This window comes from Canis lupus, chromosome 11 (genome assembly GCF_011100685.1).
Source record: "Canis lupus familiaris isolate Mischka breed German Shepherd chromosome 11, alternate assembly UU_Cfam_GSD_1.0, whole genome shotgun sequence".
Classification (NCBI taxonomy): domain Eukaryota; kingdom Metazoa; phylum Chordata; class Mammalia; order Carnivora; family Canidae; genus Canis; species Canis lupus.
Genome location: NC_049232.1, coordinates 10,278,328 through 10,292,275, shown reverse-complemented (window position 1 = coordinate 10,292,275; position 13,948 = coordinate 10,278,328). Strand labels below are relative to the sequence as shown.

General features: G+C 44.3%; 1 protein-coding gene across 11 annotated transcripts in view; it reads right to left on the bottom strand.

Annotated features, from left to right (window-relative positions):
• The window catches only part of PRR16 (proline rich 16), a 198,630-nt gene that overhangs the window by 173,870 nt on the left and 10,812 nt on the right, over positions 1-13,948 (bottom strand). For 4 of the 11 annotated variants that reach the window (XM_038551901.1, XM_038551895.1, XM_038551898.1 and 1 more), the window contains exon 1: positions 1,370-1,471. Coding sequence is in view for 3 of the 11 variants with exons in the window: in XM_038551892.1 (XP_038407820.1) it covers positions 668-832 (165 nt within the window). In the remaining 8 variants the exon portion in view is untranslated. Of the gene's footprint in view, positions 1-667; positions 943-1,369; positions 1,653-2,788; positions 2,976-13,948 lie in introns of those variants that run through there. The other 7 variants (XM_038551894.1, XM_038551908.1, XM_038551893.1 and 4 more) reach the window with 7 other exon arrangements.

The following is a 13,948-nucleotide window of genomic DNA, read 5'->3' as shown; positions in this document are numbered from 1 at the left end:
CAACGACCTACAGAAATGGCACGTGCCACTGGCAAACCCAACCTGCCGGCGAATGGGCCATGTTAACAGGTTTTCAGGTGGTGCAGCAAATGCGGAGCTCAGTTCCTAGAGGTGAGGGGAAGTCGGGGGGGAGGGATCTGGGCTGGGCAGGTGGGGGTGGCGAAGTGGGGAGGACAGGGGCACGTCGAGAGGCCGGACGGCCTAACAACCCTCAGTCCCCTCCCGCTTGGCTCAGAACCCGGGAGTACAAATTCCGGAGTCCTCGCCTTCCCACCACCTTAGAAGTTACAGTCTCCGCTCTCGCACAACTGCGGTGCGGACTCCCGGGCCGAGCACCGCGCGGCCGCCCTCCCGCAGCGGAGCAGCGCCTCGGCCCCCGCCACCCGCTCGGCGACGCCCGGGGCTGCCCGCGGGGCCGGCTCGCGGGAGACCCCACCCCGCCCTCCCTCCCGCCGGGAGCAGCAGCCGGACTTACGCAGCCTCCACCCCGACACCGCCTGGGCTTCTTTCAACCCCAGTCACCAGGGACAGGGGTGGGGAGGGGAGAAGCGGAAGGCAGGGCGGGGGGAGGGGCGGCGGGAAAGGACCCAGACGGTCCGGTTCCCGGGAGCCGGGACGCTAGTGGCAAGACCCTGCTGCACGCACACCCCCACACGAACACTCTCACCGCCGCGCGCCGCTGCCCAGGCTCCACGCCCAGCGGCTCCAGGACCGGAGGGAGGAAGGAGGTGGCCGGCAGGAAGGCCCCCGAGTTACTGCGAGCGACCTTCAGAGAGCGGGGGGATGCTTCAGGAGCTGCCAAAGTGAGGAAGTCCCGGACCCCCCTCTCCATCCCCAAGTACGGGCTCCCCTGCCTGCAGCCCGGGTCGCCTCCCTTCCAGCGGGGGCTCGAGAGGCTGGGAGGGGAGCCGGAGCCTCCCGGCCTGGCCCAGGGCCCGAACCCCGGCCCCCGTCCAGCCCCGGCTTGGGGAGACTGCCAGGCAAGGAGCGGCTTGCCAAAGACTGGGGGAGCAGGAGGGCAGGGCACGCTCCGGCCGGGCTGCCCATGTCCCCCTCCGTCGACACACCCCCAGGGAGCCCCCTTCGCCTTCGCCGACCGACACGCACACGCGCGCGCGCGCTCGCCCTTCCCACCGTCTCAGGTCCATCGATTAAAACACTAGTTGATTTCTTCCTGATCAAAAAGAAAAAAAAAAAAAAAAAAGTGCGAAAACTCTTCTCAGGAGTCGCCAGAGCAAAGAAAGTCCGTGTGCAGGCGTCTTTCTCTAGTTTTCTAGGAGCCAAGAAAAACGGCGGTGCCCAGTGAACGCGGGGCGGGCGCCGAGGGGGCGAAAGGTGACGAACTCCTCCCCACCCGCGCGCCTCTCACCTCTTTAAGTTCCTTGGCCACGTCTTTCAGGTCGCCCAGCACTAGTTCCAGGTCCTCCACGATGATCTTGATCTGTTCCTTCACCTTGGTTTTGGAGGCTGCCGGCGGCCCCTCGGCTGGAGAGGACGAGGAGGGGGTCCCCTTGGGCTTGGCTGACATTCTCTGGGGGCAGGCGAGGCAGGTCAGCACAGGCGGGCGAGCGGAGGCTGCTGCGCGCCCCCGTCCCTGGCGCTGCCGCGGCCGCAGGCGCCCCGACCCCCCCGCATGGTGGACGCTCCCCGGGCGGCGGCGGGCGGCTGCGCTCGGCGCTCGGCAGGGCGGCCGCGCCGCGGTGCTGCCATCTACTCCGCGAGCCGCGGCGCTGGGCGCGGGGCGCGGGGCGCGGGGCTGCGGGCGGGCGAGCAGCGCGCCTGCGCCTCCTCCCGCCGCCGCCCGCCGCCCGCCGCCGCCCGCCGCCGCCCGCCGCTCCCGCGCACACACGCGCTCGCTCCCGCCCGCGGAGACGGCCGCCCGGCCCTGCGGGAGCCCTCGCCCGGCACCGCGGCGGCCGCCAGCGGGGAGGCGGGCCCGCGCCCTGCCCGCCCGGGACCCCGAGGTGCCCTCCGCTCCGCAGCCTGCGGCGTGGGGGGCCTTCCCGCCGCCGGCCGGCTCGCTGCCTCCTTCCTCCCCCGCCACTCTCCGACCGAGTGGGGAGAGCAGCAGGAGGCCCGGGAGCTGGGGTCGCGCGCCCGAAAGCGCCCCTCGCAGTGGAGCCAGCACCCAAGGAGGGGCCGAAGGCTCCAGTCACTCTCCCAGTGACCCACGAGGTAAACAGAGGTGTTCCTACTTGCTCAGGAGAGAGCATGAGAGAGCGAGAGAAATGTGCATAAATGATAACCCCTCTCCCCCCTGGAAGAATGAAATTCAAGCAATATTTTTGAAAGAGGTTGCTAATCCTGCTCATTCCACAAAACTAATAGCGGATTTATTGATGGAAGTTCCCACACCAAAAATCCCCCACCCCCACCCCGTCTAAGTCATCTTGCCTGTACTTACCTGGGACGGCTTGCTTGCTTGTTTATTTATTTATTTATTATTTATTTATTTATTTATTTATTTATTTATTTTTTACCTTTCTGTTTTCATGACCTATGCTGATGTATGTTTTCGGTAGAGGGATAAGAAGTCTGCAACTCTTAGAAGAGTTGAAGAAGAGTGCCTCCAACTTTTTTTTTTCCATCAAATTTTTTTTTTTTAATCTCCATTTCACGTTTTCTGCTACTAAATAGGAAATAACTTTCTGACTGTTGTTGTCAAAAGGACCCAGGGAGGGGAGTTAATAGGAAGCCTTCAGTTTCATTCTCAGTAGGTGGCTCCCATTCTCATTAGCTAAAGTTTTAATTTCCTTAGTAACAAACCCATGGGCTGTTAGCTACTGACCTGGTAGGATGGCTGCACTTTATTGTCTTCAGTGCACACGACTCCAAATGATTATTTTAATAGGCTTTCCATTTTGGTCATGCCTTAGCAAGGCCTTGTTTCTTCCTTCTCACAACTCAGGTTGGTTGCAACAAGTTTCTACAGACCAGGAACCCTTGGCAATTCTTCTCTTCTGACTTCCTTAAGTCTTAACTCCAAAATCATTGCAAGCCATGTATGGAATATGGGGGGAAGGGAGGAAGAGGCAACAGAAAAAAAAATAGAAATTTAGATAATGGTGTCAAAACAATAACAGCTCTGAAAAATACATTGAAAAGTCAGAGGACAAAGAAGAATGGTGGAAGGCAGAGGTTCCTGGGGTACAATTAAAGAAAGAATAAGAAAACCAGTGTGCAGTAAGCAAATTGGAGAGGAGAAAAAAGAAGCAATAATTGAAAGTAGATTTAAATATCATCTGTGGATAAAGATAAATGGTTAGAAATGGCAGGAGATCATCTGAGAAAAAAAGAAAAAGTGCTTTTCCTCTCAGTTTGAATTTTTGACACTCAGTAGCAAGCAGGTAAATACGGAAGCCCCCAAACTCAAAGTATAGTGGTTTGAGGCAAGAATATTGGAGAAGAAAGAAGTAGTATTTTCTCTCCCACTGACAGAACAATTCTCTTGTAATATAAGACAATACCTATGCTACTCTGAATCTCCTTCACTAAAGATTAAAAAAAAAAAAAACTATTGTCCTATGATATCCATTGCTGGCTCAAAATTGAATTATATTTATTACTCTAAAAAACACACCATCCACACCCATATCATAACTTATTCTTAAATAATAGCTATCACCTATCTATGTCTATATCTGAATATAGTATAGAGTCCATTGGAAGAGGAAAAGTTAAAACTGACTTCCAAACCCAAACTAAGCTTATAGGAGCTCAGCAGTGGTGGCTACCACTATCTTCCAGTTACCACGCAGGTATGAGTAAAATATTCCTAAAGAGGAAACTTTTACAGAGAGAGTTAAAAAATACTGAGGTAAAGGAAGAAGAATGAAAAGGATACAAACATATATATACACACACATACAGAAAGTCTATTTACTTTCTACTATTTTTATCCTATGGGGAAAAAAAAAATCATTCATCCCTTTGGCTCATCCTGGACTCTTTCAGGAGTTCATATATGATGTTTTAAAGCTAAATTATGGGGACCACAGAGCAAAAGTGACACATAGTAAAAATTTCTGATGAATCTGTCCATAAATTTATTTAGGTACCAGAACTACCTACATATAGGTACATACTCAAACCTCGTCACTTACAAACTTAGACACAATAACAGATCTCTAAAAGAAAGTAAAGGAAGGTCTTATTCACAGAAGTGACTGCGCACCCAGCATTTTATTCTTCTGTGTCTTTCTATTTTCTGAGTTTTGCAGCAAGAAGGATTGGATAATTATAGGAGATCATCTAGTGGTTGTTTTTTTAGTTACAAGCACTTATCAGTATTCTTGAGTGTGTGTGTATGTATGTTTGTGTATGTGTAATCTATTGCAATCGATCCCTAATTATTAGCCTGCAGGAAATGTTATAACACTGACATAATCTTGAATTCATAAAGAGTTCAAGAATATTTCCAAATACTTTGTCCCATTTTGGTGCAGTGGCTCTTACTGACTTATTACCTGAAAGATGTTCATTGATTCTCAAACAATGGATGATGTGCGTAATATAACATCATTCTTAATGGATACTTTTGGTTTTCTTTTTTTTCTTTTGCATGAATTTATTCTCATTGTAAAATCTAATAAAGTTATTAGAGAGATTTGAAAAAAATGAAAAAAAAAAAAAAGAATGGCAGCATTACTCTGACCAAAATAGTTTTCACTGAGGATTGTAGGGGAGAGTGGTGAAGGGCATAGGTAGCAAAAAGATAAAATGTTGTTAGTGAAACACATCAGAGAGAAATAAGGAAAGTTCTCCATATATACCTTGACTATTAAATACATGGCATATGTCTGGACAGTGGTTCTTAAACTCTGACATGCACTGGAACTTGTTAAAACACAGATTACTGGACCCCACTCCCAGGGTATCTGATCCAGTGGGTCTGGGGTGAGGTCTGAAATTTGCTTTTCAACATGTTCTCTAGGCTGCTGGAAAGGGACCACTTTCTGAAAATCACTGGTTTGAGAGATGAAAAGAAAACTTCAGGCTGAAAAGAGCCAGAGTAAAACTTAAAGATCATCTAGTGATATTTGTGTTTGAGATGAGAAAACTCAGGCTTTGGGAGGTTAGATGCTATGTGCAATGTTTCCCATCTAGAGAAAACAAATTAAATGTGGACTCCTACATTTTGTGGAGTGGTCTCCATTTGTTTGGAGAAGAGCCTCCTTTTTCTTAACTGCTTTGGGCATGATGTCCACCTATTCTAGAAATGCATGTTGGTTTAAAAAATGGGATCTCAAAGTTTAAATGGAAGTATTCTAAGTAGAACTGTGTCTATTGCAGCAAAGCAGCTGCTCAATAGATACTTGACAAGGAAAGAAAATACTGAATAAAATGTCCTTCTCTATGCGTTTTGAGATTAATTTAACAAATATTTTTTAAATGGCTACTCTAGGCAAGAATCTACACTACGGAGGGTACTTAGTGACTAAGTTTAACAGAACATAGTTCTAGAAGGAACAATTAGGTAATTCCACACATGACTTGAGTATAAAAACTGAGATTACCTCAGAGTATCTCATCTTGTGCTCTTTTCCAACTTTATAGTCAGTTAACTTTACTTGACGTCCAAAGTCAATATATACCTGTGTGGGGTTTTTTTTAAGAGATTTTATTTGTTTATTTATTTATTCATTCATTTATTCATTCATGAGAGGCAAAGGCAGAGACACAGGCAGAGGGAGAAGCAGGCTCCCCATGGGGACCCCGATGTGGGACTCGATCCCAGGACCCCGGGATGACGACCTGAGCCGAAGGCAAATGCTTAACCACTGAGCCACCTAGGTGCCCCTGTTTTTTACTTTTTATCCATGTGACAGAAACTGAACTTTTGCTTAACTCAACAAAGGACATTGTTTTGTAGCCAAACCAAAGAAAGGTAAGGGTAGAAATATCTTTAAGTGGAGTTGGAGCCAGAAATTCTAAGATAACTGGGACTATTTCTTTCTGTTCCTGTATCTTAACCCCTCTTTGTAGATGGCTTCTTTCTCTTAAGCTCATTTCTACATAAGTTTAAAATTTGGTCACTGTTACATCCAGGCTCACATCTTCACAAACTTTGCAACTAGTAAAGAAAAAGATCATCACAGCAAGCTTCCAGGAGAAGACTTTGATAGGTCTAGCTTAGGATATGGACACATCAGCCAATCTTTGTGACTTGGTTTGGTGCAAAGCTTCATAACAGATTTGTGCCATTGCTACAGAAGACATCCATTTGTATACTCATTGCCATGAATATCCAGCAGGTGGCAGTAAAACAAGTTTTTTCCTCCAAAATCTGTATATTATGAGAATTTTCGTAAATAGAAGTAAAGTGTTTTCAAGAAGCAAAGTCATTTCCAGATTCACACGAAGAAAGACACCATATAGACTAGCAATGCTTGGGTGAGCAACGGGTGGTGAGGATGTACAATGACTGGCCCAACTTGGATCAAGTTGCCTACACCAGTGCCCTATTTCTCCACCGAAAAGAGGAGATGTACCTCTGGGAATATAGAAATAACAAGTATCCTCCATATAGACCTTAACTGGATCATATACCTTACTTTTTTTTTTTTTCCACATCTTCCCTAAGCTAGTTTCACTCAAGTCTTAAACTGGGCATTCAGTTTACCCATACCAAGAACCCTTCATCCAGTCCCATCTCAGGGTCCCAGCTTGGAAGACCTCACTCATCCCAGAGCTGCCAAACTGCCCCACTACATGTGCAAGCAATTCTGAAACAATTACGCACTTCACCCAAGCCTTCGCGAGTTTCCACTCATCCTGAATCTCTGGGACTTGTGCCTGACATCTCATTCTGCCTCTCTGCTTTAAACTTCAGGGCCAAGTGAAGAGAGAACCTGAGACTTTTGATACTGCACAACTACTTAACAGACATGCCAGAAAGGTGTTTTTAAAACCTGGCCAACTGCCACTCTGCACAGTTTGACAGCTTAGCAACCTCTTTCCCTGGAAGGCGATTCAGCTACAACCAAGGAAAACCTGATCATTTAGTAGAAAACAATATACACTAGTAGCACCAAGATCATTGAAAATTCTACTCAATCATTCATGCACCCAATTAATTTCAGTGGATACTTGGCGATCACTGTCCTTTTAAGTTTCAGGATCCCTAGTTTTTGTCTTAGTTTTTGTTTCCCTCCAAGAAAGTAAGTAAGGGTAAGCCAGGAAGAATTACTGGTTTTGATAAAGTCATGGTGGACAGAGAAGTTGGCAGCTATTGTACTCTTTCCTCTGCTTAACGAGTACTCTGCCCCTTAGGGAAAAAAAGCCAGGTCCCGCCAGGTATAAGGTGGCCAGCAATGTCATCCACTGTGTATGGTTGGATAGAGTATGCAGTTTTAGTTCCACAATCAAGCTATTACTCTATTGGATTGACATGCTACTTGCACTCTTTAATCTGTCTTGCTCACCAAAAGTCCATGAGTTTTGGCCCAAGACTCAACCCAAGCTTCAAATATATATTGCTATAGACTGAATGTTTGTATCTCCAATGTATTCACATATTGAAGCCCCACATACTGAATGCCAAATGATGGCATTGGAGATGGAGCCTTTGGGAGGTAGCTAGACTTAAATTAGTTCATGAAAGTGGGGCCTTGGGATAGCATTAGGGTTTGTTTGAGGTTTTTTTTTTTTTTTTTTTTTTTTTTAAGATTTTGTATATTCCAGAGAGAGAGAAAAGGAGAATGTGGGGGGAGGGGCAGAAGGAGGAGAGAGAAACTCAAGCAGATACTGCTCTGAGCATGGAGCCCGATGAGGAGCTCAATTGCACCTCAATGAGATCATACCCTGAGCAGAAGGGAAGAGAAATTCACTTAACCAACTATGCCACCAAGGCACCCCAGCTTTAGTGGCTTTATAAGGAGAGGAAGAGAGAGATGTCTCCTTCTATGAGCATGCACCAAGGAAAGGCCATGTGAGGCTACTGTGGGAAGACAGACATCCCAGACCTAGGAATCCCCAATTCGCCAGGACCTGAATTGGCCACCACCCTGATTTTGGATTCCCTAACTTCCAAAACTATGAGAAAATAAGTAACAGTTATTTAAGTCACCTAGCTTTTAGTATTCTGCTATGGGAAGCCTAAGCTTAGATAGATTTTGTTTTGTTTTGTTTTGTTTTTTCCCAGCTTTATTGAGATAGGTGACCTATAATGCTATAGAAGTTTCAGGTGTACAATGTGATGATTTACATGTTGTAAAAGGAGGGACACCATTATGTTAGCCAATGCCTTCATCCTATCACATGCTTACCATTTCCTTTCTGGAATGAAAACAGTTAAGATCTTCTCTCTGGGGAACTTTCAAGTATGTAATACAGTGTTGTTAGCTACAGTCACTATGCTATAGCATTAGATCCTAGAACTTACTCATCTTATAATAGAGAGTTTGTACCCTTTGACAAATATCTCCCCTTTTTCACCATTACCTACCACTAGTAACCACCACTCTACTGTCTCTTTCTATGGGTTCAGCTTTTTTTTTTAAGATTTTATTTATTTATTCATGAGAGACACACACAGAGAGGCAGAGACACAGGCAGAGGGAGAAACAGGCTCCCTACAGGGAGCCCGATGCAAGACTTAATGCCAGGACCCCAGGATTATGCACTGAGCTGAAGGCAGACATTCAACCACTGAGCCATTCAGATGTCCCTGTGGGGTTTGTTTCTTTTTTGTGGCTAAATAATACAACACTGAGAGACAGAGAGAGAGACAGAGAAAGAGAGAATGAGAGAGAGATGTCTTCTTTACTCATTCATGGTTGAATAATGCTCAGGTTGTTTCCAGATCTTAGCTATTGTGAATAATGCTTCAATGAACATAGGAGTACGGATAGCTCTTCAAGATCCTGATTTCATTTCCTTTGGATATATTTCCAGGAGTGGGACTACTGAGTCAGATGGTAATTTGAACACAGATTTTGATACTGAGAAGTAGAACACTGCTGGACCAAATATGTAAAAATGTGAAAGCAGCTTTGGAGCTGGGTGAGAGGCAGAGGCTGGAGGGTTTTTGAGGTGTGTGCTAGAACTATGGATATTAGGGCTAGTCTAGTGAGGACTGAGGAAGAGGAGAGTGAGAGAGCAAGGCTCCATCCTTTCAGGGAGTGCATAAATACTTATGCACAGAATGTTTGTAGAAATATGGACATGATGGACCATCCTGGTGAGTTCTCAGATGGACATAAGGGATATTTTATTGGAAACTGGAAGAAAGGCAATCCTTGTTATAAAGAGGCAAAGAACTTGGTTGAATTGTTTTGGCATTTTCCTGTGTTGTAGGAGGGAGAACTTGGGAGCAATGCAATTGGATATTTAACAAAGGAATTTTTAAGCAATAAGTTGAAGAAGCAGTGTGCCTCCTCCTGGAGTGTAACACATAAGAAAGAGATTAATTGAGGGAGGAACTATTAGGTTAAAAGGAATCAGAACTGGGATGCCTGAGTGGCTCAGTGGTTGAGTATCTGCCTTTGGCTCAGGGCGTGATCTCAGAGTCCTGGGATCGAGTCCCACATCGGGCTCCCTGCAGGGAGCCCACTTCTCCCTCTGCCTATGTCTCTGCCTCTCTCTGTGTGTCTCTCATGAATAAATAAATAAAATCTTTAAAAATTAAATATAAATATAAATATAAATATATATAAATATAAATATATATATATATATATATATATATAAAAGGAACCAGAACTTAATCATTAAGAAAACTATTAGCCTGACCATTTTGTAAAAATAAATAATAAGTGCATTCAAAAGAGAATACAAGGGGATCCCTGAGTGGCTCAGCGGTTTAGCACATGCCTTCAGCCCAGGGCGTGATCCTGGAGTCCCTGCATGGAGTCTGCTTCTCCCTCTGCCTATGTCTCTGCCTCTCTCTCTCTCTCTCTCTCTGTGTTTGTGTATGTGTCTCATGAATAAACAAATAAAATAAAATCTTTAAAAAAGAGAGAGAGAGAACACAAGGGTGGGACTGAGATTGTATAAATTGAATACAGCCAGTTTGAATGGAAGGGGATGGAGATGGGACAAAGTAAAGAAAGGCCGTCAGACTTGTTAGATCCTATAGGATTGAGCCATAGTGTTATTAGGATGTAAACTTACACCTTTCTTCAAGAAAGGGGAAGAAGGACCCCCGAAAGGCAATTAATTCAGAGATCATCCGGGCCACCATTTTGGTTTTAACAGATTGGATAGGCCTCAACCAAAGTCTTGGAGATGAGTCCATCCTGCAAAGCCATGGAACCAGAGAGCTCACAGCCTGGGGGTTGTAACGCAACCCAGCAGAGCCACAGAAGTGGGACAACTGCCCCCTCTGAACCAAAGAGGATTGATGATTCTTGAACTTTAACATCTAATGAAATTTGCCTTACTAGATATTGGACTTGCTGGGGACCCATCTCCCTTTCCTTGTATTTCTCCCTTTTGGAATAGTAGTGTTTATCGTAAACCTGTCCCACCATGGTATGGTGGAAGCACATTAACCAGCTGTCTGGTTTCACAGGTTCACAGTTGAAAAACAATTTTGCTTCAGGATGAATTATACCTCCAGTTCTCACCCATATCTGATTTTGATGATATTGAGATGACATTCTGGATTTAGGCTGTAGGGTTAATCCCGGAACAAATTATGATTTGGGGGGCTGTTGGGATGGGATGGATGCATTTTGCATGTGTGAGGGAGATAAATGTGGGGGAGCCTGAAGTGTGATGTTATTGACTGAATGCGCTCCCTCCTGTGTTTAAGCCCAAGCCCAGTGTTATTTGGAGATGGGGCTTTGGGAGGTAATTGGGGTTATGTAAGTAATGAGAATGGGCCTTCATGACAGGATTAGTGACTTCTAATAGAAGAAGCACTCTCTCAATACTTCTCTCTCACTCACCCCTCCTTTTTTCCCCTTATCTCTTTCTTCCTTTCTCTATCCCTCTCTGTGCAAGCACCAACGACAGGCCCTTTCTTGTCAGGACATAGCAAGAGGGCAGCCATCTGCAAGCCCAGGACGAGAACTCTCACTAGCAACCAAATCTGCTGGCATGCTGATCTGCGGCTTCTCATCCTCCAAAACTACGAGAAAATAAATCTCTGTTGTTTAAGCCACGCAGTCTATGGTATTATGTTATGGCAGCCAGAGCTCTCTAAGATAGGTATTACCCACCTTAGAGGAGTTCTATTATTACATAAAGATGATGTTATCTCTTAGAGAGTGTTTGAGTTAAGCTGTGGAGTCTGGTTAATGCATGCAGTGTGTACTGAACAATGCTCTCTGGGGTTTTGCAATTCACAAGCTGAGAAGTTGAATGTTAAAGTCCTCTGACATGGACAGAAAGGAGTCTGGAGAGAGAAACAGCAGGTGGTCCAGTTAGGGTGGTTGTCGTGGATGCACAATTGATACAGCCTCAGGGATAACTAAATAGGAATAATGAGGCTGGATTGGAAATAATCCATAGGTTTTTTAGGAATGAGGAGGTATCAGCGACATGCCCTGGCAACTAATTCAAGACATCAGTGTAAAGGAAGTCAAGTTTGATTTTAAGATTTTGAGTTTATGTTATTTGCTAGTTTTCATCCTAATATGCTTTGAAATATACTTAAAAGTCATACATAATCTGGTAATGATGCATCTTGGTGGACTGAAGGAAAAATAAGCAAAATGAATGTATCATCTAATAGGAAACCAAGTGATTGTAGGTGCTATTTTCCTGCAGAGTTCAAGTGTGTATGTAAAGGATATACCATTCAAAGACCAGATATTATTGTCAAAGTTCATGTATAAGGATAGTCAACATCACAAAATAAGCAGGTGCTTGCACCCTACTGTAAAATATTCATTACAGTGAGATTTCAGTAGGGGCACCTGGGTGGCTCAGTGGTTGAGCATCTGCCTTTGTCTCAGGGTATGTTCCCGGGGTCCTGGGATCAAGTCCCATATCAGACTCCCCTCAGGGGGCCTGCTTCTCCCTCTTCTTCTCTCTCTGTGTCTCTCATGAATAAATAAATAAAATCTTAAAAAAAAAAAGAAAATCTTAGAATTTCAGGATTGGAAATGACCTTAGAAGCCATTTAATCCAAATCTTTTCATTTGACTAATATAGACACTGAGTACAGAGAGATTACACAGAATTAAGAAGTGACCAGAATCAGACCTTCTGATACTTGATCATATATGGACCCTAGAATGATACAATTGGTCAGAAGAACATTAGCTGTCCCTAAACTAAATCTTTTCAAAAGCACTATATAATAATTAGGTATCATAAGAACCATCTCTCCTACCTTAAAAGCTCCTACATCTTGAGGCCTATGACCAATCTCTAGTACTCTGACAGGTCTTAATGACAATATTCTTTGAAAGACAACAGGGATGAGAAAAAGGAAGCATTAGTACTATAGGTTCTAGAAAAGCTGTATAGGAGACCTCCAAGGACAATATCAGAAGATAGAAAAGAAACTGTTAACTTGGTAATAGAGCCAAAAAAAAATTAGTATGTAACTTTTCATAACACAGATTTCTTTTTTTTTAAGATTTATTTTTATTTATTTATGAGAGAGAGAGAGAGAGAGAGAGAGAGAGAGAGGCAGAGACACAGGCAGAGGGAGAAATAGGCTCCATCCTGGGAGCCCGATGCGGGACTCGATCCCGGGACTCCAGGATCACGCCCTGGGCCAAAGGCAGGTGCAAAACCGCTGAGCCACCCAGGGATCCCCATAACACAGATTTCTTATTATGTTTCAAAAGTGTATTGGATGGCAACATAGGAAATATTTTTAACCATTTGTCACTCCTGAAATGTGATCAAAGCTTTGATATCTCTGCTATTTCATTTTTTGGCTCTAATCTTGTTAAATTTTTCTCAATATCCTTTTCACACTTGTCAGATGTTTTATTTCTTTTATAATAACTTCTAATTTTTTGAAAAAGGTATTTTTTAAAATTTTATTTTGAGAGAGAGAGAGAGAGAGGTGGGGGCAGGAGCAGAGGGAGAGAGAGAGAATCTCAAGCAGACTCCATGCTGAATGTGAGCCAGGTGAGGTCTCAATCTCCCAACCCTGAGATCATAACCAGAGCTGAAAACAAGAGTTGGCCGCTTAACCCACTGAACTCCAGGTGCCCCTCTAATTCTCTGAAACCAGTTTCAACCCAGCATGTATTTGTCAATGCCAAAATTAATACAGAAGAATGCTCAGTGTTGATCAATTTAAGACAGTGTCTTTATTCCATAGTGGTATCCCATCATAACACCTTATATATTAGCTTTTCACATAATTTTTGTACAAACTTTTTAGTATTACCACGTATAAAGTCCTGCTAGACCATATTTCTACTGTGCTTAGGATAAGCTCAGCTAGTAGTTTAGCAGGGCATTCGAAAATGGTTCAGCCCTTTCCCACATAGCACAGTGGGACGGCATATTGTCCCTCATCCCATTAAATGTCACCCATATCAACTGTCCAGATATCTAAAAGACCCTAGAGAGGTTTCCTTTAAAAACCACTTTGCCCTGTGGTTTTTAGGATCTAATAGAAGGAAAAGTCTCTATCCCTTATTTTGGGTTTTTAAGGAACTATTGCAAAGTGTTACACTGTCTCTCTTATTCTTTCTAAACAATAAAGCAGCAGGTGATGGTGGAAACTCAGTAGATTTGAAGTTGGACACTTTAGATTTGAAACTCCTATTCTCTCACTAGTTCTGTGATCTTAGACACTGAAACTCCACCACCATTTGCTTCTTTATCTGCCAGTGTGTTTACAGGACCTATTTGCAAAAGTGAACTGAGAATCAAAAGAGATAATTATGTGGAAATGTTTTGTAATCTGTGAGTTACTGAACACACAGTTCAGTTAGTCACTGTTATTTTTTCTGTTTGTTTTGATTGATGTTCTCTGTGCATCAAGGAACCTGCTACCTCCACTGTTCCAGGACTTGGCTGCTTTCCAGAA